Source organism: Schistocerca serialis, chromosome 7, assembly GCF_023864345.2.
Source record: "Schistocerca serialis cubense isolate TAMUIC-IGC-003099 chromosome 7, iqSchSeri2.2, whole genome shotgun sequence".
Lineage (NCBI taxonomy): Eukaryota > Metazoa > Arthropoda > Insecta > Orthoptera > Acrididae > Schistocerca > Schistocerca serialis.
Genome location: NC_064644.1, coordinates 420,798,899 through 420,822,740, shown reverse-complemented (window position 1 = coordinate 420,822,740; position 23,842 = coordinate 420,798,899). Strand labels below are relative to the sequence as shown.

At 41.0% G+C, this 23,842-nt stretch overlaps 1 protein-coding gene across 6 annotated transcripts in view; it reads left to right on the top strand.

Moving 5' to 3' along the window:
- LOC126412747 (glycine receptor subunit alpha-4) overlaps positions 1-23,842 on the top strand; it is a 589,024-nt gene that overhangs the window by 317,513 nt on the left and 247,669 nt on the right. For all 6 annotated transcript variants that reach the window (XM_050082488.1, XM_050082489.1, XM_050082492.1 and 3 more), the window contains exons 3-4: positions 17,120-17,193; positions 22,178-22,277. In XM_050082488.1, coding sequence (XP_049938445.1) covers positions 17,120-17,193; positions 22,178-22,277 — 174 coding nt within the window. The remainder of the gene's footprint in view (positions 1-17,119; positions 17,194-22,177; positions 22,278-23,842) is intronic.

Here is a 23,842-nt window from a genome sequence, read left to right as displayed (position 1 = left end):
TCCTTTGATTGTGGACTACAAATTCACTCAACTTTAGTGCCTACTGCGTCAATATACTGGAAGGGTCTTTCAATCCTGACAACCACTTCAATGTGGCATGTGTGCTTTGAACGTTTGCCCATACAAAAAACAACGGAAGTTACAAATTCAGTAGATAACTGCTAACATTTCCTTCTTCATAGTGCAATAACTCCGCTTTGCTTTATTCAATTGTCTGGATGCGTACGTCACTGGGTGTTTCTTATTGTCTGTATTCTGGCTGAGAACGCATCCCACCGCCACATTGTCACAGGACAGTATGAATTCCTTTTCGAAGTTAAGAAATAGTGAAATTGGATCTAATGTCAGTGCATGTCTCAAAGTTTCAGACGCTGTATGACAGTCAGTAGACCATTCAAATTTTGCTCCTTTCTTTAATAAACCGTTGAAAGTTTATGCAACGGGAGCAAAATTTGTGTGTGTGTGGTTTGAGGTTTTCGGGCACAGCAAAATTTTTGATGAATTTACTATAATAACTACAAAGGTCTATAAATGATTGCATTTATTTCGCTGTTTGCGGCAATAGGAAATAATTACGAACTCCCAGCACTAACCATGAATCAGTTATTTCACCATTTCCATGGCACTCTTTCGCAAGTCAAATATGTTACCATTTATGCTATGTTCAGTATCTCCTGTTAGATGTATTTGGTATGAGTCCCACACACTTGATTAATATTGAGGATAGGTTTATAAGTTTCCCTGGCTGCGATATCTGACAAAAAAGTAATCATTGAGAAGGAATTCCGCTACCAATATTCACAATGAATGGAGAAGTGCATGATTCTGCTCGGTTGACCCTGGCTTGTGTGTTTAAGGGGCAGGTCGAATTCTTTCGCTCTAAGATATATTACGTTTTCCAATACCAAATATTTTCTTCGTGATAGTTTGCAAAATTTACTAACAGCATAATAGCCATCTGGAAAACACAATAGATTTTCTAACCCCAAAACCAGCAATAAATTCGGCAAAGTCAGAAACACATGAAAATATGTATATTAGTCGAAACTATCCTGCCTCTTTGCATGTATCATTTATGTGTCTCCAGACGAACTACTGCCAGCTATTCTTGTTAAGGATGACCCAGTGACTTTTAAGTTTACCAGAAGTCGATATATTCGTCCCAAGAGAATCACCTATGATCCTTATTTATAGAAAACTGTTAATTTTTCAAGTCTACAGATGACAGTGAACTGGCAGTTCCATTACGACATGTAACTACAATATATGATCTGAAGACAGGCGACAGTATCCCAAAACACAAAACAAGCAATTTGGAAATACGAGGGTTGTCCAGAAAGTATGTTCCGATTGGTCGCGAAATGGAAACCACTGGGAAAATCCGGTAAAGCTTTGCACAGATGTGTTGGACAGTGTCTCTAGTGTGCCCGTCGATCGTGTCGCGTCGCCCTTTTCAGTTTTGAGTGAACAGTGAGCACGTAAAGATGCGTAGCGAATAGCATCTCTCGCCAAATATGAGGGCTTGGTTAGAGATTTCGCCTGTGTCATGCAGCCCACATAACACAACTGTCGAGCAGTTCCTTCTTCATGCCAATTCTCAGCCGCACACTGCAGGGGCAATGAAGACGCTCCTGCAGCGTTTCCGATGAGAAGTGTTTGATCACCCACAATGCAGTCCGTAATTGGCTCCCCCTGAGTCTCATCTCTGCTGACAAGAACCGCTGGCTATGAAGACAAAATTTTTCCACGGACAACAAGCTGCAGACCAGTGCAGATAACTGGCTGAAAGCACAGGTGGCTGCTTTCTATGACGAGGATATTGGAAAGTTGATACAACACTACGACAACACTCGAAGTTGGAGCGGCGACTATGTAGAGAAGTAGCTGGGAGGTGTTCCTAACTGTTGCAGATAAAACGTTTCTGGTTTTCACTGTGATTTCCATTTCGCGACCGATCGGAACTTACTTTCTGGACAACCCTCGTAAAAAGCAGCGATCTGCAGATTGAAAAAAGAGACAATTTTGACTTCTAAGTTCTCACCTGATATGCTACTGGGCTAATACGAATATATTTAATCTTTTGTTGAATACTGTCAGCTCGTTGCTGATGTTGTAGGGCCAGATCACACAAACTTACGCTTATTCTCTTCTTAAAAGGACATTCGTATAGTCTCCAAATTATTGCACTTGTTTTCTAACCTACAAGTTATAGACCTTCACTTTTAAGTGCAAGCAGCGCAGCGTAAATAACTTAAATGAATAATGCATTTTGTTTATTAACTAGCAGAGTACCCTGCGATGCCTCAGTATGTATTTATTCCAAACTACTATTACTTCATCTCCTCCTTCCCTCTTTGTACATTGCTTCCTCCTCCTCTCTCTGTCCCTCTACTCCTACTCTCTGTCCGTCTGCTCCACTCTCTCTCTCTCTGTACATCTTCTCCTCTCCCTGCCCATGTCCTGCTTCCCCTCCATCTGCCTACCTCCTCCTCCTCCTTTCTATTGTGGCCATCTTTCTTCCCCTCTCTGTCTATTCCCTTCCCCCCTTTCTCTGTAAACTCCTCCTCTCCCTTTCTCTGTTCATCTCCTTGTCACCCTCTCTCTGTCCATCTTCTACTCCTCTTCCTCTGTACATCTTCTCCTCCCCCTCTCTCTGTCCATTTCTTCTTCCCTTCTCTCTCTGTCCATTTCCTCCTACTCTCTCTCTGCCCACTTCTTTCTCACCTCTACCTATGCTTATCTCCTCCTCTCCTCCCCCTCTTTTTCTGTTCAGCTCCTCCTCCTCCTCCTCTCTCTGTACATTTCTTCCTCCCCTCTCTCTGTCCACTTCCTCCTCCACTCTAACTGCAACCATCTCTTCAATCCACCCTTTCTTTCCTCCTCCTCCTCATCTTCTCTCTGCATCTTCAAATTATACCCCTCATCCAAACAGCAGACTGGTGGTTCTTGCGCAGATAGTAATTAACATATGTAGCACATTTGGTTAACATCGATCCAGGGCTTTCGGCGGAGCTTTTCTCCCATGGCTTTGCCCTCATACACTCGTGTCACATAATTTCACATATATTTAACAAATTTCATCCAAATTTATACATATATTTCACCTGTAAACGTAGCGAATGTCGCCCTGCAGTTTGGTTTTCACGCAGCTAAATTTTACATGACATCTCATCTTCTCAAAAAAGTGTCATACAGTGGTATAATTTTGCATGTACATTCAGTGGTGTATTTGAATGCTAACTGCCAAATCTGTTGCGAATAGAGTTAGAAGAATAAAGCGTAGTAAATTGAAACCTCAGGCACGATGCGTCAGTTTTTCAGGAATCTCTGTATTTATGACGTCATGTTTCCTGACATGTGTGCCGGCCGGCGTGGCCGAGCGGTTCTAGGCGCTACAGTCTGAAACCGAGCGACCGCTACGGTCGCAGGTTCGAATCCTGCCTCGGGCATGGATGTGTGTGATGTCCTTAGGCTAGTTAGGTTTAAGTGGTTCTAAGTTCTAGGGGACTGATGACCTCAGATGTTAAGTCCCAATAGTGCTCAGAGCCATTTGAACCATTTTTGAACCAAACAACGAGGTTTTCGGTCCCATAGGATTAGGTAAGGAGGGGGAAGGAAGTCGGCCGTGCCCTTTCAAAGGAACCATCCCGGCATTTGCCTAAGGCGATTTAGGGAAATCACGGAAAACCTAAATCTAGATGGCAGGAGCCATGGTTGAACCTTGTCCTCCCGAATGCGAGTCCACCTCGCCCGGTACCGCAAATGTAGTAAGCAATAAACAATTTTCCTTTCATCATTTTGTTGGTATTGTCAGAAAGAAAAAGTTTCGTTTGAAATTTTTGAAATTATGTGTAATATTTGTTGCAAGTCACTGATTGTTGTCATTCTCAAATACTGGATGAATAAAATCTGGGTATTGGTGCAGCGTGGGCTATACTTCTTTTTCACCAGTACGCCCTCTCCAGTTGAGCTCTACTGTACAATCCATTCACTATGCTCGAGCTCCCGGCAGTAGGCCATGTGCTCCTTGGTCATTGTCAATGAGAGCTAATGATGGCGTTTTAGCTGCCGCCACTTGCCGTGCACGTCACAGGCCGACTGATGTTGACCACGCACGCCAACGTACCATGGGTAAAAGAGACTCGTAACCTGAGACTCGTCCTCACGATTTGTACATACGTAATTTTGAAACGTCTTTTAAATTTAACTCACACAACATATAAGTAATATACGTCAAATGACGCACATTTTGATGCTGTACATTTCTAATGTACATACAGTATCCCACATTTAAGTACAGGGTGTCACAGAATAACGGAAATGTTTTAAATGAGTAGTGGCAGCCATGGGCAGGTGGCAGCACTGCCGTTTCATGAGAGCGAGTAAACAGTCCGCCATTTAGGTAATCATTTTGAGACGTCTTTCAAAGTTAACTCACAAACCGTATAAGTAATATACGTCAAATGACGCACATTTTGATGCTGTACATTTCAAATGTGCGTACAGTATCCCACATTTAAGTACAGGGTGTCACATAATAACGGAAATGTTTGAAATGAGTAGTGGCAGCCATGGGCAGGTGGCAGCACTGCCGTTTCATGAGAGCGAGTAAACAGTCCGCCATTTCAGTAATCATGGATCAGTGGAATGGACAACAGCGCGCGTTAGCCACAAAAATGTTTTATAAAAACGATGATAGTTTGGTAGCGGCGCGGAGGGAGAGTTTGACGTTTTTATAATTTAGGACGTCATGATGCTGTTCCGTCGAAACACGCGATAAATAACATGTTTAACTTTGAAGAGCCTGGGTCTACCTTCAAGAAGAAACCAACAGGACGACCAAGAAGCGTGCGTTTTCCAGCAAACACTGATGTTGTACGCCAGTCTGTCCTACGGAGCCCACGGCGCTCAATTCCTAAGCAAGCAGCAGTGGTTGGAATGTCCCTGGAGAGTGTTCGCAGAATTCTTCATTTTGATTCAAAATTTCATCCGTACAAGGTAAAGATGGTGCAACAATTAAAGGACAACGATACCGGTTACGATTAGGATTCTGTCAACAAATGATAATAAAAATAAGCAATGACGATGAATTTCTAAACAAGTTGTGGATGTCAAATGAGGCACATTACCGTGTCACAGGTTATGTGAATAAACAGAACTACCGTTACTGGGCAAACACAAATCCTAATGACGTTCATGAGCGCCCTTGACACGCTAGTAAAGAGACAGTATGGTGTGCTGTTTCCATCACATGGGATTATCGGACTGTACTTTTTCGCCGGCCGGAGTGGTCGAGCGGTTCTAGGCGCTTCAGTCTGGAACCGCGCGACCGCTACTTCCGCAGGTTCGAATCCTGCCTCGGGCATGGATGTGTGTGATGTCCATAGGTTAGTTAGGTTTAAGTAGTTCTAAGTTCTAGGGGACTGATGACTATGGATGTTAAGTCCCATAGTGCTCAGAGCCATTTGAACCTTTTTTGTATTTTTTCGCAGATGAACAGAGAAACACAATAACTGTCAATGCCGATCGTTACGTGGAGATGTTACGAACTTTCATTACCACTGCATTGAACAAGTTTCCAACGTTCAAAAAGCCTGGTTTCAACAGGTCGAAGCGACGTCACACACTGCACGGAAATCAGTGCCATATGTGCGAGAATTGTTTGGCAACCGTGTGATCTCACGAATGGGTAACATTCCCTGGCCCCCTAGATCGCCAGATTTATCCGTTTGTGATTTTTTCTTGTGGGGCTACCTCAAGAGCAAAGTCTACACGACTCGACCAAGAACTTTGGATGAGTTAAAACAGAGAATTCGGTATGCAGTTCACAGTATCCCAGCTGAGATGTTGCAGCGGTCAATGAAGACTCTCAACAGCAGATTTCATAAATGTATTTGTACAGGAGGACGCCACCTAAAGGACGTAATTTTTTAACAATGATAAATGCCATCAATGTTTCGTAAATGGCAAAGTTGTAAGGTTTAAATTACTATGAATGCAATTTCTTTCCTTCATCACTTATTGGACTGTGGAAATGTTCCCGTTTTTCTGTGTCACCCTGTATATACAAAAATTCTAAACCTTGCAACATCGCGAAAAACACAAGTAAGAAATAAAGGGAATTATTACGAAGTACATGGCCACCTCAATTTGTGCGTCTCCTTAAGTCCCATCCGCTCAGACCATCACGTTTGTTCTAAATGGCACCAAATTTGAATAACAGGAAATTTTATATTATCATTGAGAAGTAGGTTATCAGAACTGACTGATTAATAAAACATTAATTTTATTAATATTGTTAACTAGAAATATTATTTGAATACCTGGTGCTTAGTTTAGGTGTATGTCGTTGCTTTCATAATACTTGTTGGTCACTATATGTGTGTCTTCTGGCTTGAGTTCTTGATTCTGTATTAAATGGCTTTCATGCCGACTCTAGACAGGATACAAACACCTGATTTCTTCCAGTCATTGCACCAACTTTCTGCTAGCAATCGCCCTTTAGATCATGTCTATAGCTGTACTCCATTCTGCACAGCAATGCTATAGGTGTTTTTGCTTAGTTTCAGGAATCATAAACATAGTCTGCCTCGAAATCTGAAAGGAAACCCAAAAATATTCTGGCCATATGTAAAGCACAGCAGCAGCAATGTGCAGTCAGTATATTCACTGAGCGATAACAATGGTGATGTGACTGATGACCCGGCCGTTGTGGCCGAGCGGTTCTAGGCGCTTCAGCCCGGAACCGCGCTGCTGCTACGGTCGCAGGTTCGAATCCTGCCTCGGGCATGGATGTGTGTGTTGTCCTTGGGTTAGTTAGGTTTAAGCACTTCTAAGTCTAGGGGACTGATGACCTCAGATGTTAAGTCCCCTAGTGCTCAGAGCCATTTGAACCATTTTTGACTGATGACAATGCCACTAAAGCAGGGTTACTAAACATGGTTACTGAAACTCCTTCACCGAAAGAGACGAAGTAAATATTCCAGAATTCGAGTCTACAACAACTGCTAACATTGGTAATACAGAAGTAGATATCGTCGGTGTAGCAAAGCAGCTTAGCCTCTGGTCCGTATTATATACCCGTTAGGTTGTTCTTCAGAGTATGGTGACACAGCAAACACATACAACCACTCGCTCGTCGGAAGATTCGTACCTAAAGACTGGAAAAGAGCACAAGTCATATATAGAATATAGGTCTGTAATTCAGTGGGTATTGGTTTATACCCACTGAATTACAGACCTATATCACTGACATCGATTTGCGGTAGGATTTTGGAAAATACAACGTGTTAGAATGCAATGAATTTCCTCTAGGACAACGATTTATTGACAAGTAGCACGGATTCAAAAAATTTCCTTCTTTTGAAACACAACCAGCTCTTTATTCGCAATCAAATATCGTGCCTACGGAGTATCGCCTCAGTTGGCGAATGGATTCGTGATTTCCTGTCGGAAACGTCACAGTTGGTAGTAAGTGACGGGAAAGCATCGAGTAAAACAGAAGGAATATCCGGCGTTCTCCAAAGAAATGTTGTAGGCCCTCTGCTGTTTCTGAGATACACAAACGAAGTAGGAGGCAATCTAAGCAGTCCTCTTAGATTGTTTGCAGTTGATGTCATTTACCGTCTTGCAAAGTCTTCAGATGATCAAAAGCAATTGAAAAATCATATATCCATTTGTAAGGTGCAAAAAGTGACAATTCATTCTAAATAACCCAAACTGTGAAGTCATCAACATGAATACTAAAATAAATCCACTGAATATCGGTTATACTATAAATCACACTAATCTGAATTCAGCTAAGTACTTAGGGATTACGATTACGGATGACAAATTAGAACGATCACATAGATAATGCTGTAGGGAAAGCAAACCAAAGACTGTGATTTATTGGCAAAACATTTAGAAAGTGCAACAGGGCTACTAAAGACACTGCTTACACCACGCTTGTCGGCCCTCTACTGGAGTATTTACTTGCGGTGTGGAATCCGCATCAGATGGGACTGCCCGGAGGACATCAAAAGCTCGTTTTTTACTATCTCGAAGTAGGGGAGAAGTGCCACGGACATGGATGCATGACTTGGGGTGGCAATCATTGAAACAAAGGCGTTTTTCCTTGTGACAGGATCTTCTCGTGAAATTTCAAACTTTCTTCTCTGACTGTGAAAATATTTTCTGGCACCCACCTACGTGGGGAGAAATAATCATCACAATAAAATAATAGAAATCAGGGCTCGCACAGAAAGATTTAAGTGCTCGTTTTTGCCACGCGCCGTTTGAGGATGGAACGGTAGAGAAATAGCTTGAAGGTGAAACGATGAACCCTCTGCCAGACACTTAATTGTGAATTGCAGAGTGATCATGTAGAATCAGAGGCAGATATTCCAGTTTCCACAACATCGGTCACACGAATGCACTCGAAGGTACAATGAATGCGTCTCGTCGATACAAAGAATTCGTGGTACCTAATCCTAATTTACGTCTTGTAGATCAAGTAGACCAATTTTACAGTGGTCCTAAAGTTTGAACGTGGCAGATAGCAGGAGATCCCAAAGTCGGAAACGTGGTGGTACGCATTTCTCCTACTTACACGAGGCATCACAACAATGTTTCACCAGACAACGCCGGTCAACTGTTGTTTGTGTATGAGAAATCGGTTGGAAACTTTCCTCATGTCAGCATGTTGTAGGGGTCTCCACCGGCGCCAACCTTGTGTGAATGCTCTGAAAAGCTAATCATTTGCATATCACAGCATCTTCTTCCTGCCGGTTAAATTTCACGTCTATAGCACGTCATGTTCGTGGTGCAGCAGTTTTAATGGCCAGCAGTGTACTATCGGCGGTGGTAAAAAAGATTTACGTTCTGACCACGACTTTTACTTCACCTTAAGATGGAAAATTTTATGAAGAAACTTTATTTTAATCATTATCTTGGATTATTTCATTTAGTACTTTTCCAAAGATTTCCATTCACATTCTCTGATCGTTTGCATATGGTATAAGGCTCAAATGGCTCTGAGCACTATGGGACTTCACTTCTGAGGTCATCAGTCCCCTAGAACTTAGAACTACTTAAACCTAACTAACCTAAGGACATCACACACATTCATGCCCAAGGCAGGATTCGAACCTGCGACCGTAGCGGTGGCGCGGTTCCGGACTGTAGCGCCTAGAACCGCTCGGCCACCCCGGCCGACTGCATATGGTATATGCTGAGCAGTTACTGTCACAGTGGGTTAGTTAGTTACTTAGATAAATGTTCTGTAGATTACTTGAACGATTCATTTATCTAAACTATGTGTGTTGACATTAATGAACACATTATTATTTTTAGTCCTGCTCATGCAAGTACACTTAATTTTTTTATTGGCTACTAGGTTTTAAGCAGAAATTCGTCAATTGAATAGAAGGAGCTGTCCAGGAGAAATGATTTTAAATTAGATTTAAAACTTGCTTCGCTGCCTGTCAGACATTTTGTGTTATTGGGCAAATGATCAAAAAATTTTGTTGCTACATATTGAACTCGTTTCTGAGCCACTGACAGGTTTAACAATAGGTAAGAAAGGTCATTTTTCCGTCTACTGTTGTAGGTATGGACATCATTGTTCTTCTCAAACTGTGAAGAATTATTTATAACGAATTTCATTGGCTAATATATGTATTGTGACGCCGCAGTTAAAATGTCTAGCTCTTTGAAGAGGTACCTACATGACGTCCGTGGGTGAACACCACACATTATTCTTACTGCTCGCTCTTGTGCAGTCAATACTTTCTTTCTAAGTGATGAGTTACTCCAGAAAATTATTCCGTAAGATGTTACTGAATGGGAATATGCGTAACATGTCAGGAGGCTGATATGTTTGTTTCCAAGATTGGAAATTATACGGAGAGCAAAAATAGAACTTCATTGTTTGAGGTGCTCCGTAATACGCTTTTTCCAGTTCACATTTTCATCAATATGTACATCCAAAAATTTGGAGCATTCTGCCCTACTTACTGACCCATTATAATGTGCTACATCAATTGTTGGTGTGACTATTTGTTGTACAGGACTGAATGTAGTGTCGTTTTTTATCCAAAATTTAGGGAGAGTCCATTTTCAGAGAACCACTAAATAATGCGTTGGAAAATACCATTTACCAAGCGTTCTGTTTTTTTCTCTTATGGGATTTATCACAACACTAGTATCGTCTGTAAAAAATATACCAATTTTGCTTTTAGAATGTGAATGAAGGTCATTCACATAGATAAGGAATTGGAGTGGACCCAAAATTGGACCCTATGGGACTCCGTTAGTGATTTCTTTCCCCAGTCACTAAGATTTTCTGTTTTTGCCGACATTGTCTGACTTAATCAGCACAGCCTTTTGCATTCTGTTTTTTATGTGTGATTCAAAAAAAGCTGTGCATAAAACCACCAACTTCATTAAACTTTAGCTTTTCTGAGGGAGGAATGTGACCTACACAATCAAACGTCTTGGAAGCACCACAGAATATACCAGCTGGCTATATATTATTATTTAGGACTGTGACTATTTGACGAGTTAATGTATAAATAGTACTCTCAGTCGATCAACCTTTGTGGAATCCAAACTGTCATATGCAAAGTAAATTGTTTCTACTTAAGGTTCAAATGGCTCTGAGCACTATGGGACTTAACATCTATGGTCATCAGTCCCCTAGAACTTAGAACTACTTAAACCTAACTAACCTAAGGACATCACACAACACCCAGAGAAAATCCCTGACCCCGCCGGGAATCGAACCCGGGAACCCGGGTGTGGGAAGCGAGAACGCTACCGCACGACCACGAGCTGCGGGCTTCTACTTAAGGGTACGACTGCTTTTGAGTATATTACTTTTTCGAATATTTCGGAAAAATGTCGGTAAGGAAATTGGACAACAATTGTTTAAGTTTGTCTTTATTCACCTTTCTTGTGGAGTGGTTTAACAATTGTACATTTTAACCTGTCTGGAAGAATTCCCTGTGCCATTGATGTATCCTTCACCCACTTCGTTCGACGTCTGCTATCAAAACTACTGGACAAGGAGGCCAAACTCTCGAGCTTTTCTGTAAAATTGGTCGCTCTATCATGTTAATAGATGCACCGCAGTTTCCCAAAATCTTTCCAACAATTCTGTCTCTTTTCCATTAGCTTTCGCTCTCGTTGCTGATCTCAAATGTGGTATTATACTTTCTTACCGATGCAATCCTATTCGAAGATCTATATGGAACATGTTCTGCCTGTTATCCATCTTGTTGAAACGATAATGGCTTATTCCAGTTGAGAATTGCGATTAGAATTAAGGCAGTGTATATTTGGTTATACCTTCAGCGTTTTCTGTATTCGTCGCATTGCACGATCTCTACTCATTTCAGTTAAAAATTACAAGTTTAGCTTTGCATTTATATTACTAAATGGCTTGCTTCTAGGGGCAACTAAAATTTCAACTTTCAGTATGTCATAAAATTACTGGCCGGCTTCAGAAATTTAAACTGCTGGCATAATCTACTCATTAAAATCTGTAACGTTATGTTAAAGGTCTAACACAATAATTTAATTATTACAAGTATATACTGTATATATGCTTAGAGGCAGCGTACCTCATGACAGACGTATAACAAACTATATTCGTCCAGTATACGAGAATGAGAGCATTTAGCGACTACCAACTAACTTAATCCATACAATTTCAAAATTTGCGAATCTTTTTCTAGTTGACACGCTTCACAACACGATGAAATGAAAAAAGTTTCATACCTATTACATTTCCGTAGTTCGCGTACTAAAACTGCAGTATCATGGATGACGTTTTAAGTCATTACTTCTTTACTGCTAACTTTATTCGCAAACGATTTTGCTTACAGTGTCCACATAAAACACTGAATGTACCTGCAAAGTCATATCACTGTATAACACATAGTTTCGTAGATATTAGATACGACCTCTCATGCATGGGAGTTCGCTTCTTTAAAGAACCTTTGGCGGGGATTTACTGACATTGTATTATTTCTGACTAGCAGTACCCAGCCACGCTTTGCTGTGTCTCAGTCTGGTTAAATGGAAAAGAAAGAAATGAGAATGCAGGCGTTTCTAATATGTATGGGAGCCGCATATACGTCTTAATCCCCTTTTCCCCTGTCTCAGTCCATCATCTCTTCCCCGTTTCTTTATCCATCTCATCCTCCTTCCCCCTCTCCCTGTCGAACACTCCTCCCCCTCTCTCTATTCATCTTCTGTCCTTCTCTCCCTCTCTATGTCGATCTCTTGCTGCTCCCTCTCTCTCCCCCTTCCCCCTCTCTGAGTCCATCACTCCTCTCCTTTCTTTCTCCGTCTTTCCCTATGTCCATTTCCTCCCATCCATCTGTCCATGCCGGCCGGAATGGCCGTGCGATTCTAGGCGCTACAGTCTGGAACCGAGCGACCGCTACGTCGCAGGTTCGAGTCCTGCCTCGGGCATGGATGTGTGTGATGTCCTTAGGTTAGTTAGGTTTAATTAGCTCTAAGTTGTAGGCGACTGATGACTTCATAAGTTAAGTCGCATAGTGCTCAGAGCCATTTGAACCATTTGAACCATCTGTCCATGTTCTCTTCCCCTTTCTCTGACCTTGAGACTTGTTTATTGTTATTACGAATTCAATTTCTGTAGTGGCAATAGTAGTATTCTAATCATAAACCAATAATATACATATAAGAATTACGCACCTAAAACACGCCCATATTCGTATGCAACGTTGTGTCAAAATTCCAAAGCAGTCTATGAAGAAATTTCAGAGATTTGAGATTTTGTAGAAACGAACATCTATGTTTGTAATTATACAGAAAATGTAGATGTTGCTAATTGCAGATCTCCAAAAGTCTTTGGAATTTTGACAGTGGTATACATGCGTTTTTATTTACCTATTTTTTTAAATGCATGTAATAGATAAATATATATAAATTTAGTAATAGGGAAATGTCATTTCAAAAAATTACTGAGTTACATATGCATATATTATACATCATATATTAAAGAATTAGGTACTTAAAAACACGCCTCTATTAGAATACATTGTGACAAAATTTCAAAGAAATCGATCAGGAGCCTTCGCAGATTAACGATTCTGAACAAACGAAGATTTACGTTTTTATTTACATAGATTAACAAGTCTCATTTCTTAGATTTACACCACATGACCATACTGACAAATTTTTATCATATCTATGCGGGAACATGTTTATAATAAACACTACGCTGTGTCTATATAACAATCATCCTCCAACGAATTTATGTGAATTTGAATCCTTGTGTCAAAGTTTCGGAGCTCCGTAACGCCCCATCATTCCGTTAATGACAATTACCTCAAACCTTAGGGCAGGTAACATACAGAATTTCAGTGCAGTCACATTAAGCGAGGATTAGTTATAACTATCTGCACTAGGTATTTTCATAGTGTGTATTCATAATTTGTGTGCTAAACATGTGCATCTCAGAAGTTTCTTGTTTCTGAATAGCTATACGGATGGTACGAAGACAGAATGGTCGTTACTTTTGTGTCGTCGTTGCCACTGTAGAGTCCTGTACCACGGGAAGCAAGGAGAAGATGTTGTTTGGTAGCTGGTATCCTCTTTCTATAACACAGCTGCACCCATGTATTAACAGGGTTGTTTATTAACATAAACAGAGAGCTACTTATCTTTAAGCAAGTTGTTGTTGTACAAGCTCTTCCATAATAGTCCACATTAGCCTCACTGCAGGTGAAGTACAAATCCTGTTATGTACACTACTCTGGTCACTAGGTACTGACTGACTCTGACCTAGACACTGTGACTGACTGTGTCTGTGACTGGGCTGACTGTCTGTGACTGACTGAGCTGCGACTGATAACTCAGCTGCTGACTGAATGACTGCGTGGAACTGTGACTGACTGGCTGGACCCTCCGGTCCGCGGCGGTGATCTAAATACTTGCGGGTGAGAGGGCGTTGGCGGAGCGTTACTTGCGAGTCTGTCTTTGACCTCTCTCCTGATAGACGCACTTGCTTCAGCGCCTATTATCGATCTTCTCACAACCTCTTTGCTGGCCGGTGCGCTGGCAATGGCTTACACCAGCACAGTTACTATTGGTGGACATGTTTTTATTTTATGTGGTTTGATTGCTCCACTTGTGGAATTATTGAGGAAAGTGAGTAAAGTCCTCTGTGTCCATTTCCTGCATCCTTGCCGTGGGATCCACTATAATAGAGGCACCTGAGCTTACATTAAATTGTAATAATATTGACCAAGATAAGGAGTGTGCATTTGGTAAGTGATGCAGGCATCGTTTGGATACCTATGAAAATCAAAGATAAATGCTTATTTGCAGAGCAGTGGGAGCATCAGTTAAAAATGGTTCGGATTCCACATTGAATAGTAGGTCGCCTTTTACTGTAGAATTACTAGTGTATGTTAGGGACACCCAAGTCATCGAAGTGGTGACATAGTGAAAAGCACCAGGCCATTGACCCACACAAATAACTTATAATTAGAGAAAGGATTTTAAGTTGCAAATTATGGTCGGAAAAGAGGGGAAAGGTTCTAAAAATAAATTCAAAAATGTGCAGAAAAAGTGTGGATGGAATTACTTAATTTGGTTTAAACCAACTACATTAACTTTCTTTGTCCCATTTTCAGGGTTCTGTTATACCGGATTACAAAGATCATTCAATGTTTTTGACACTAAGTTGCTGGCACTTTAAGCCAAATAGCTCCTTGCATATGAAGAAACTTAGCTCGACATCTACAGAAACCAATGGAGAATATCTTTTCAGCAGCCAGAAAGGACGTTCGGTAAAAGTTTCAAAGGTTTCCACATATGATTGTCTGCAAATTTAATTCGAATTTGTCTTTAACAAATCCATCATGGATGTTCCTAACATCAACAACTTCTTCCACTGTTCCTCCTTTCCATACTTCTAAGTCGCATCAGGCAAATACTTGTAGCGATACACTGCAAAAAGTCCCAACTGTAGGTCTTTGTTGTTGACTAATTGTTGGGCTTCCTTAATGGCTGCTGCGTCGATTGAGTCTAGGGCACATATGAAGTACTGACTTATCTAAGTCTTCGCACATTCACGTGCCCCACTTTGTGATGACAGGAAACTGTGGAAGGTAGAGCCCTGCCATTTCTTGATGTAGAAGTTGACGACTGAGAGCATTTAGGTTGCTTGGTTGATTTGGGGGAGGGACCAAACAGCGAGGTCATCGTTCACATCGGATTGGGGAAGGAAGTTGGCCATGCCCTTTGAAAGGGACCATCCCTGCATTCGCCTCAAGCGATTTTGGGAAATCACGGGAAAATTAAATCAGAATGGCCAGATGCGGGTTTGAACCGTCGTCCTCCCGAATGCGAGTGCAGTGTGTTAACCACTGCGCCACCTCGCTCGGTGTGAGCATTTATCAGAATCTTCTTCAGAGTAGCAATTAAGTTATTTACCCTTCAGTAATTCTTCCTACAAGGCTGACTTTTTCGTATTGTATGCCCCCTGGACGCAGGTTCATACATGAGTCGCTAAATGATTGCATTACCGTGCGGGCATCTGTCTTCTTGAGTTGATGCGTTTTAGAAACATTTACCCATTCACCAAACAATGGAAACATCGTGCAGGCATCTGTCTTCTTGAGTTGGTGCATTTTAGAAACATTTACCCATTCACCAAACAATGGAAACACCGACGTATTCAAAGTATATCTTTCCAGCTCGTCAGTAGTTTCACCTAAAACCACTGCTGACCGCCTCTTTCATTTTGTCTAAAACGTTCCGATAAAGTAGGTGTATGCCACATTTTCTCAGAGAGCTCTCATACGATTTTGACCTTTGCGAGTATGATTTGAGTGCAGGATTGTTTATCTTATGGACTGGAATTCCTGACTGGATTAATTCTATATCAAGATCCACCCTAAACTCATTCAATGACCACTGCTTTTCAGATCCTGAAATGAAGGCGTGTATCAGAGTAGTTTGTTTAGGTTTCGACTTGCGAAGTTCAACGTACTTCAAAAATTTCTTGTTCTGGATGTGCTGGTTTACTCTATTTCCTTTATTCTTGTCATCTATTGCAAAATTTACATCACAGACGGCACATCGCAGAATGATGCCATCAGTTCCGACAAACTAAGTCTTGATTTCTTGTGAAAGTGCACACAACTTCTCCTTCTTAATCTTCGGCGTGATTTTGTTGTAAAAATCCGTTCTGGTAAAACATTAACAAGGGCAACAAGAAAATACACAGTCGATAGATAGGAACCATTAAATTTATGCCAGGTCAAACCGATTTAGGTCTCAACTGTTGCAACATCATTGTTTAAATTTTTTTTGTTTCTGAGCGGCAGGTTGACCATTGTTGATGAGGCTGACTACTTTTGCTTTGGTTGTCCATTGTTGCTGGTGGTATGGATAATTACCGGCGATCTCCATAAACTATATTTTCATACTTCTTGACCATTGTGGATTCTGATTAAATAAAATATAAATCATGTTCAAGAAAAGAAAAGAAAATCTGTCTAAGCTACTAAAAACACAGATAAAAATGGGGGATTGAGGGTGGTGGAGGGGGGGCGCTTAAGCGTGGAACAGAAGCGGAAAAGTACAAAATATAGTAATCTCACAAATAGTCGCAAAAAGTGCAACAAACTACTTATTTTGCTTTATGTCCCCAAATGCGTATATTGTCCTATCTGTGTGAAAATAGCTATATTTTTGGAAAGATGCTGCACCATGTAATCCTTTCTTTAGAAATCATCAGACAGTCAGTAGTTTTACTCCGACCTACGAGTATTGGGACAGCTGTTGAAAGCCTGAGAATTTTATTATAACGACGCTTGCTCAGTGGACAAATCAATAAGAATTACACATTAAAAACAGTCTCTTCTCCTTCCCTTCACAATTACTGCGTCTCTTTCATGTCCTTGAATTACAGTCTTGGTTTCTGAACAAGTTGTATATAACCTTTCGCTTATTGTATTGTACCGTTGATAGCCTCAGAATTTCGAATGGTGTATTTTAGTCAAATTTTCGATATATAAGGACGGTATTGGATTATGGCTGCAATGGATGGTGTTGTGCATTAGACTGTAGTTTTGTGTTTTTTGCACTGTTTCAGTGTGAGGTGCACGGGTGGTGTGAAGAACTACACTATCAAGCCGAGGGTCGTCCTGCCAGAGGACTACGTCAAAGGTGAGTGCCTCTGTGTCATTCACCATATTGCTCTAAACCGAAGAGACAGTTGTCCAGCCAAACGCTACAAACAGCAACAACGGAGATATCTCAAGGAAAATGCAACTGATCTCTATATTAGGAAACTTTAAAGAAAACTCAGTTTACTGTTGTTAAAACCTGGTCATTATTTTACCTTTATCAAAGCTAGAATTGAATTCGTTCAACGCTGAACAGGCTTTAATAGAAACCCTTACCGTTATTACATAATTGCATCAGTCATTAGTTTCAAGTGTAACGGAGGAAAAGAGTCATACCTATTTGTTGTCTGAAGACGATCTGCAGTCTCCAGATGATATTTACATGCTTGAGTGAATATGCATTCCGATCGCTTTAATCACTAGAACAACGTGATTGTAATCCTAACAATTCGGAAATAAGGAAATGGGTTTCGAACCACAACCTAACGAGGTAGCGCTATGTACATTCACGTACCAGGCGACAGCAAGATTCATATCCGGAAGAACAGACACTACCCATTCATATAACTGATATGCCTCGATTTGCTGTGAATCCACAATCATCAGCGCAGATGCACGCTTATGTTCGACACCCAGTGGGAATCTAAAATTAGCGAGCACGGAGAACATGGACGGCAACTGTGGATGCAGCTGTTATCATCAGTTCCTTTCCTTTCTAAGCCCTCCATCTTCAGTGTACATAATGTGACATCATTTATCGACGTTATTTTACTTGGCACGACGCATTATATTACGCGACATGGGTGCTAATCCCAACAAGTAAAAAAGCGAGGATGTATCATTGCTTTTTACTTTAATGTTTTTGAAGCTGCCAGATGAGTCGAAAAGCTAGTTCCCTTGTTTTACATCCCTTATTCTACCCAGGTTATATTCGTCCTTTTTGTGCAACGATAGGAGCAGTTTTCATTTGGTATTGTATTTTACTTGACACGATGCATTATATTACACGACATGGGTGCTAATCCCAACAAGTAAAAAAGCGAGGATGTATCATTGCTTTTTACTTAAATGTTTTTGAAGCTGCCAGATTAGTCGAAAAGCTAGTTCCCTTGTTTTACATCCCTTATTCTACCCAGCTTATATTCGCCATTTTTGTGCAACGATAGGAGCAGTTTTCATTTGGTATTGTATATTACCTATTTTTCTCCATAACTTACCACTTTTCTCAGAATTTGGAGTATTTTGCACATTTTACACTGTCCATCTCTTTTTCTAAGTCGACAAATGCAATGAACGTGTCTCGGTTTATCTTAAGTTTTGCTTCCATCATTAAGCTCAACGCCGGGACTGCCTCTCTGGTGCATTTGCCTTTCCGAAAGCCCAACTGATCGTCATCTAACAACTCCTCAATTTTCTGTATCATTCCTCTGGAAATTATTAGTGTTAGCGACGTGGCTGTGTGAAGAGTTAAGCGACTGTGCGATATTTTTCGCACCGATCCTGCACTGGCTACGGCTTTGCCGCAGTGGTAACACGGGCTCCCGTCAGATCACCGAAGTTTAAGGTCTGTCGGGCTTGGCTAGCACTTGGATGGGTCACTGACCGGGTCTGCCGAGAGCCTTTGGCAAAGGGGATGCATTCAGCTCTTGTGAGGCCAGTTGAGGATCTACTTGACTGAGAAGTAGCGGAACCGGTCAGGAAAACTGACAATGGACGAGAGAGCAGTGTGCTGACCACATGTCGCTCCATATCTGCATGCGGTGACACCTAAGGGGTGAGGATGTCACGGCGGCCGGTCGGTACCGTTGGGCCTTCAAGCCTGTTCGGACGGTTTTCATCTGCACTTACTATCTTTGGGATAGTATAGATGATATTTTTCCAAACGCCTGATTGTATGTCTCCATTCTCATAGATTCCACACACCAAGTTGCACAATCGTAATTTTGGAGGGATATTATCTATACCTTCTGCCATATTTAATCGCAAGTCTTCCAAAGCTTTATTGAATTCTAACTCTGATAATGGATCTCCTATGTCTTCCATATTGATTCCCATTTCTTCTATCACATCATCGAACTGTTCCAACCCCCTTCTTCCTCCCCCCCCCCCTCCCCCCTTTCCCCCCCGTAGGGGACTTCAGTGTACTCTTTCCCCCAATCCGCTCTCTCCCGTCCGCTTAACAGGGGAATTCCCGTTGCCCTCTTAATGTTCACTTCCATGCTTTTAAATTCACCTAAGGTTGTTGTAACTTTTCTACATATTGAATGAGTACTTCCTTTCCGGCTTCTTCACATTTTTCCAGCAACCATTTCGCATTGTCTTTCTCCATTTCCTATTTCATTTAAGTGGTTTGTGTTGCTGTATTGTTGTTTTCCCCTGAACATTTTTGTGCCTCATCATTTTGACTATCAGTTAAAGCATTTCTTCTGCTTGCCAAGATTTATTACCTCTTACCTAGATACTCTGTTTTTTGGTCCAACTTCCGTGATTGCCATTTTTAGCGATGTCCATTCATCATAAACTGATCTGCCTTCTGTGGTATTCGTTGTCGGAGTATCTACTGATATAGGAAATTTGAAATGCATCTCAGCATGCCTCAGTTCCTCGGTGTCGTACTTTGTTCCACAGTAATTCTTGCGGACTCTCTCTTAAACTACAGTCTGTTTTTCATCTTTACTAAATTGTGTATCTTCTCCTGCATACGCCTTACAATCGAATATCTGATTTCGGAATCTCTGTCTCGTCATTTTGTAATCCAGATGGAAGCTTCCCGTATATACAGGCCATTTCTAAGTATACCTTCTCCTCTTGTAATTTTTGAGCAAAGTACTCGCTATTACAAACCTAAATTTATTGCACAACTCAATTAGTCTAGGTCCTTTCTCATTCCTTCTCCCAAGCCCACATTCTCCTGTAATTCTGTTCCTTCCTGCTCCAAGGACGAGAAGTTGTCCTAATACCCTGCTTGCTCCTCCGCCGTTTTTGACAACGCCCTTGGCATAATGAGGTTGACTGCTTATACTGGAAGTCTTCGGTCGCCATTACTGCTGATTTTTATTCAAAGATTGTGAAAACCTGAAAAGACTACACGAAGTCTAGGCGTCACACCTAAGCTCTCTCGACAGGCAGTGATGGTCAGTCGAGGTTCAAGGAGGCCAGAAATGCAAATCCTTACCCATCACGAGGTCCTGCTTTAGATATTGTAGGGAAGCAGTCTACTCACGCCTTATAAAATTCTCATCAGTCTTTCCATTGTGTGCCAGCCTAGTCCGCTGTAACTAGCTCTGACGTCATAAATGCTGCGCAATACTTTAAAAATCAAGTAAATAACCTGAAACGTTTCTAGCATGTCAGGAGTAATACTAAATCAATATGCGTTGAATACCAGTTCAACAACTTTAACCATTTTCGAAATTTGGACGTTTTTCTGTAAAAATCATTGACGCAACAGAAAAGAGCTAGAAACTTAAAAATTTATATTTAGATTCCTTTTTCATAATAATTTAGTAGAAACATTATTTTGGATCTCACAAATTAAAATTTTAGTTGAAATTCATGATTTTCTGGTTTTTGTCTTAGAAATTAAGGAAGCAAGATAGATAAAGTAGGCGCATAAATAAGGCTAGGATGTTTAAATTTAAGTAGAAGGGAGATCCGCTATAATCATAAAGATGTGAGAAGTTTCAATTGAGTAACTATAAAACTATAGCGATAGCGTATCTCCAAAGGGCAAGTTCAGAGCTCGTCTACTGCGTGTAGTGTAATTAAACTAATTCTCTCGCCCAAAATATTTTACTTAGCCACGTCAGACTGTTATTATGATTACTTACCTGTGTGCTGATTGCGCATTTAAATTGAGAGATTCATAGGCCATCAGCAAAGGAAGCAATGATTTATTCAATAACTTAAAGTGGTGGATACTGTAATACTCAGTGTGCATGGGTGTACAGGTGTGATACTGTTATTTACGTAAGCTCATCCACCCCGGCAAGGTCATATCACATCGGATGGGAAAAATCAGTTTTTAATTGTCCTGAGGCCAAAAATCGCATGAAAAGCATCAATCAAAATAAAATCAGGTTCTGATCTCCCAGCGGCTAGTCGGGAGAGCCGACTTGATCAGGCGTTCCCTTAGCCGTCCGCACCGCGGCTTTATATATAAGAACGCTGCGCGAGAGAGAAGGCCCCAGTTCTCTCCAGACGCTGAATAGCACACCATCTGTGTCGGGAGTCGCGTCGCGTCGGTATCATTGCTATAAATAGCCTCGGATGCCATATTAAGTTACTCGGGATACGCGTAACCATGAAATCATTTTCGAGTGAAGTGTTAATTCTGGGATGACTTTAATGATCTATCTTCAGTTTGCGTATGTCGTATTTTCACGTGCCGCCGCGGGACAGACATTCTACCATTATTTAGCGTGGCGTTTATTGAACATTATCATCAAATTGTGGCGAGCATTCACTTAAACATTTAATTTGGACAGTTATAGTTGCATCAGCGCATTAGACTCTGAACTGCTCTGGTAGTTGGGTTGTGTGGATTCTTTTTTTTTTTTTTTTTTGATCTGTGACTTTCAGAATATAGCGAACGTTTTTACAGGATCGTTTTTGATTATGAATCCCAGACAATCTAATTCCTCAGAGCTATAAGCTGTAGCTATAAGTGTGTTTCTCAGATGAAATGGGCACTAGGAATTCTAATTACAGGCTTAACGTTTTTCTAATCACTTTCTGGTTGCCAATATTGTAGTTAGAGAGTCAGTGTTGAGAACGGCAAAAGACAACATAAATAATAGAAACATTTATATAACAATTAATTCCACCAGCCGCCCACAATTGGTGCATCGGCAGAGAAATGCATCTTTTCTACATAACATTCTATTTATATTTAAACAACAATTAATTCCACCCGCCGCCCCACAATATGATTACAAATTCCCCAGCTTGATTGATATGAATAGCATACAGAATTTGATATGCTCACAAGTTTTCTCAAGGAGAACTTTGTTCGTCTGTTTCAGAGATCCGTCCGCCTTCTCGCAAAGGCCAACCTGTCAGTGTGGAATTCAGCATTTACGTAGTCGATATCAACTCTATAAACGTCGAAGACATGGATTTTCGGTAAGCATCCTTTCAGTCTGCGTATAGCATCTACTAAATCTTGAAATGTTCCTATTAGTCAGCACTTTTATTTCTTCGCAGTATATTTTTGCCTTTCTGTGTGTATCGATATTTATATTGACTACTAACTATACGCCCGTGTGTCCGAACGGAAGTTAAAAACCTACCTTTGCATAGATCGCTTAACAGGGTTCCGTATCTCAGTTGGTCAAAAACCGAACTCTTATAGGCTCACTTTGCTAGCCAAGAAGTCAAATATACAGGGTGATTATAATTAAAGTTGAACTTTCAAACTGCTGTAGAAATAACACCACTGGTCAGAATGACGTCAAATTGCAACGGAATATTATCGGAGAAGGGGGTAAAACGTACGGCAGAAGAAAAATAAATAGTTACAAAATTTAGCAATAGATGGCGCTGTAAGCATCATAATTTAATAGTGGTCGACTACAAATGACAAATGAATCATACAACAATGCCTAAGGTGTACGTTTGACGTTAAAATACTGTGATACTCAGTGTGCATGGGTGTACAGGTGTGATACTGTTATTTACGTAAGCCCATCCACCTCGGCAAGGTCATATCACATCGGATGGGAAAAATCAGTTTTTAATTGTCCTGAGGCCAAAAATCGCATGAAAAGCATCAATCAAAATAAAATCAGGTTATTAATTTCCTTGTGACTGGCGCAAAATACGTTCAGTAAGTTGTCCACCGTTTTCTGCGACAAGTTGAAATCGAGAGACAGCATGCTCCACAACTGATCGAAGTGTTTCCGGGGTCACGTTTAGAATGTGTTGCGCAGTGCGTCCCTTCAATGCAGCTGGGTTTGCAATCGCAACACCGAACACAACATCTTTCAGATAGCCCCACAGAAGAAGTCACACGGATTAAGATCAGGTGATCGGGACGGCCAGGCTGTAGGGAAATGGCGGCTGATAATTCTAGCATTTCCGAAATGACCCTTCAGCAGCTGCTTAACTGGATTTGCAATTTGCCGAGGTGCGCCATCTTGCATAAAAATGATCCCATCCACGCTGTTGGAGAGCTGGAATAACGTGGTTGCGCAAAAGACATTCATAGCGCTTACCAATAGAAGTAGAAGTAGATTTATTCATACGTAGATCTCTTTTTACAAGGATATAGTTAGTACATGTCAAAGTATTTACTGGTTTAGACCAATTTAAAATAAGCTGATTTGTATACACATATATTTACAGGCTTCTAGTGAGAGACAATCATTAGATTTCCTCCTGGTATAGAATACTTTTTTTTTACAAATAACTTATTTAATAATGTAATGCCACACAGTTCACTCATATCTCACTATCAGTCACTGCACACACTATACACACATTTTTTCATAACACTTCACTCACTACACACACACACACACACACACACACACACACACACACACACACGCAGGACCAGAAGCACCTCTCTCTTCGAAATAATATGGCCCTACGATAAATGATGTCATAAGCCCGCACCAAAAAGTGACCTTTTCAGGATGAAGTGGTACTGGTTGATATGCAAGTGGATTTTCCGTTGCCAATATTCG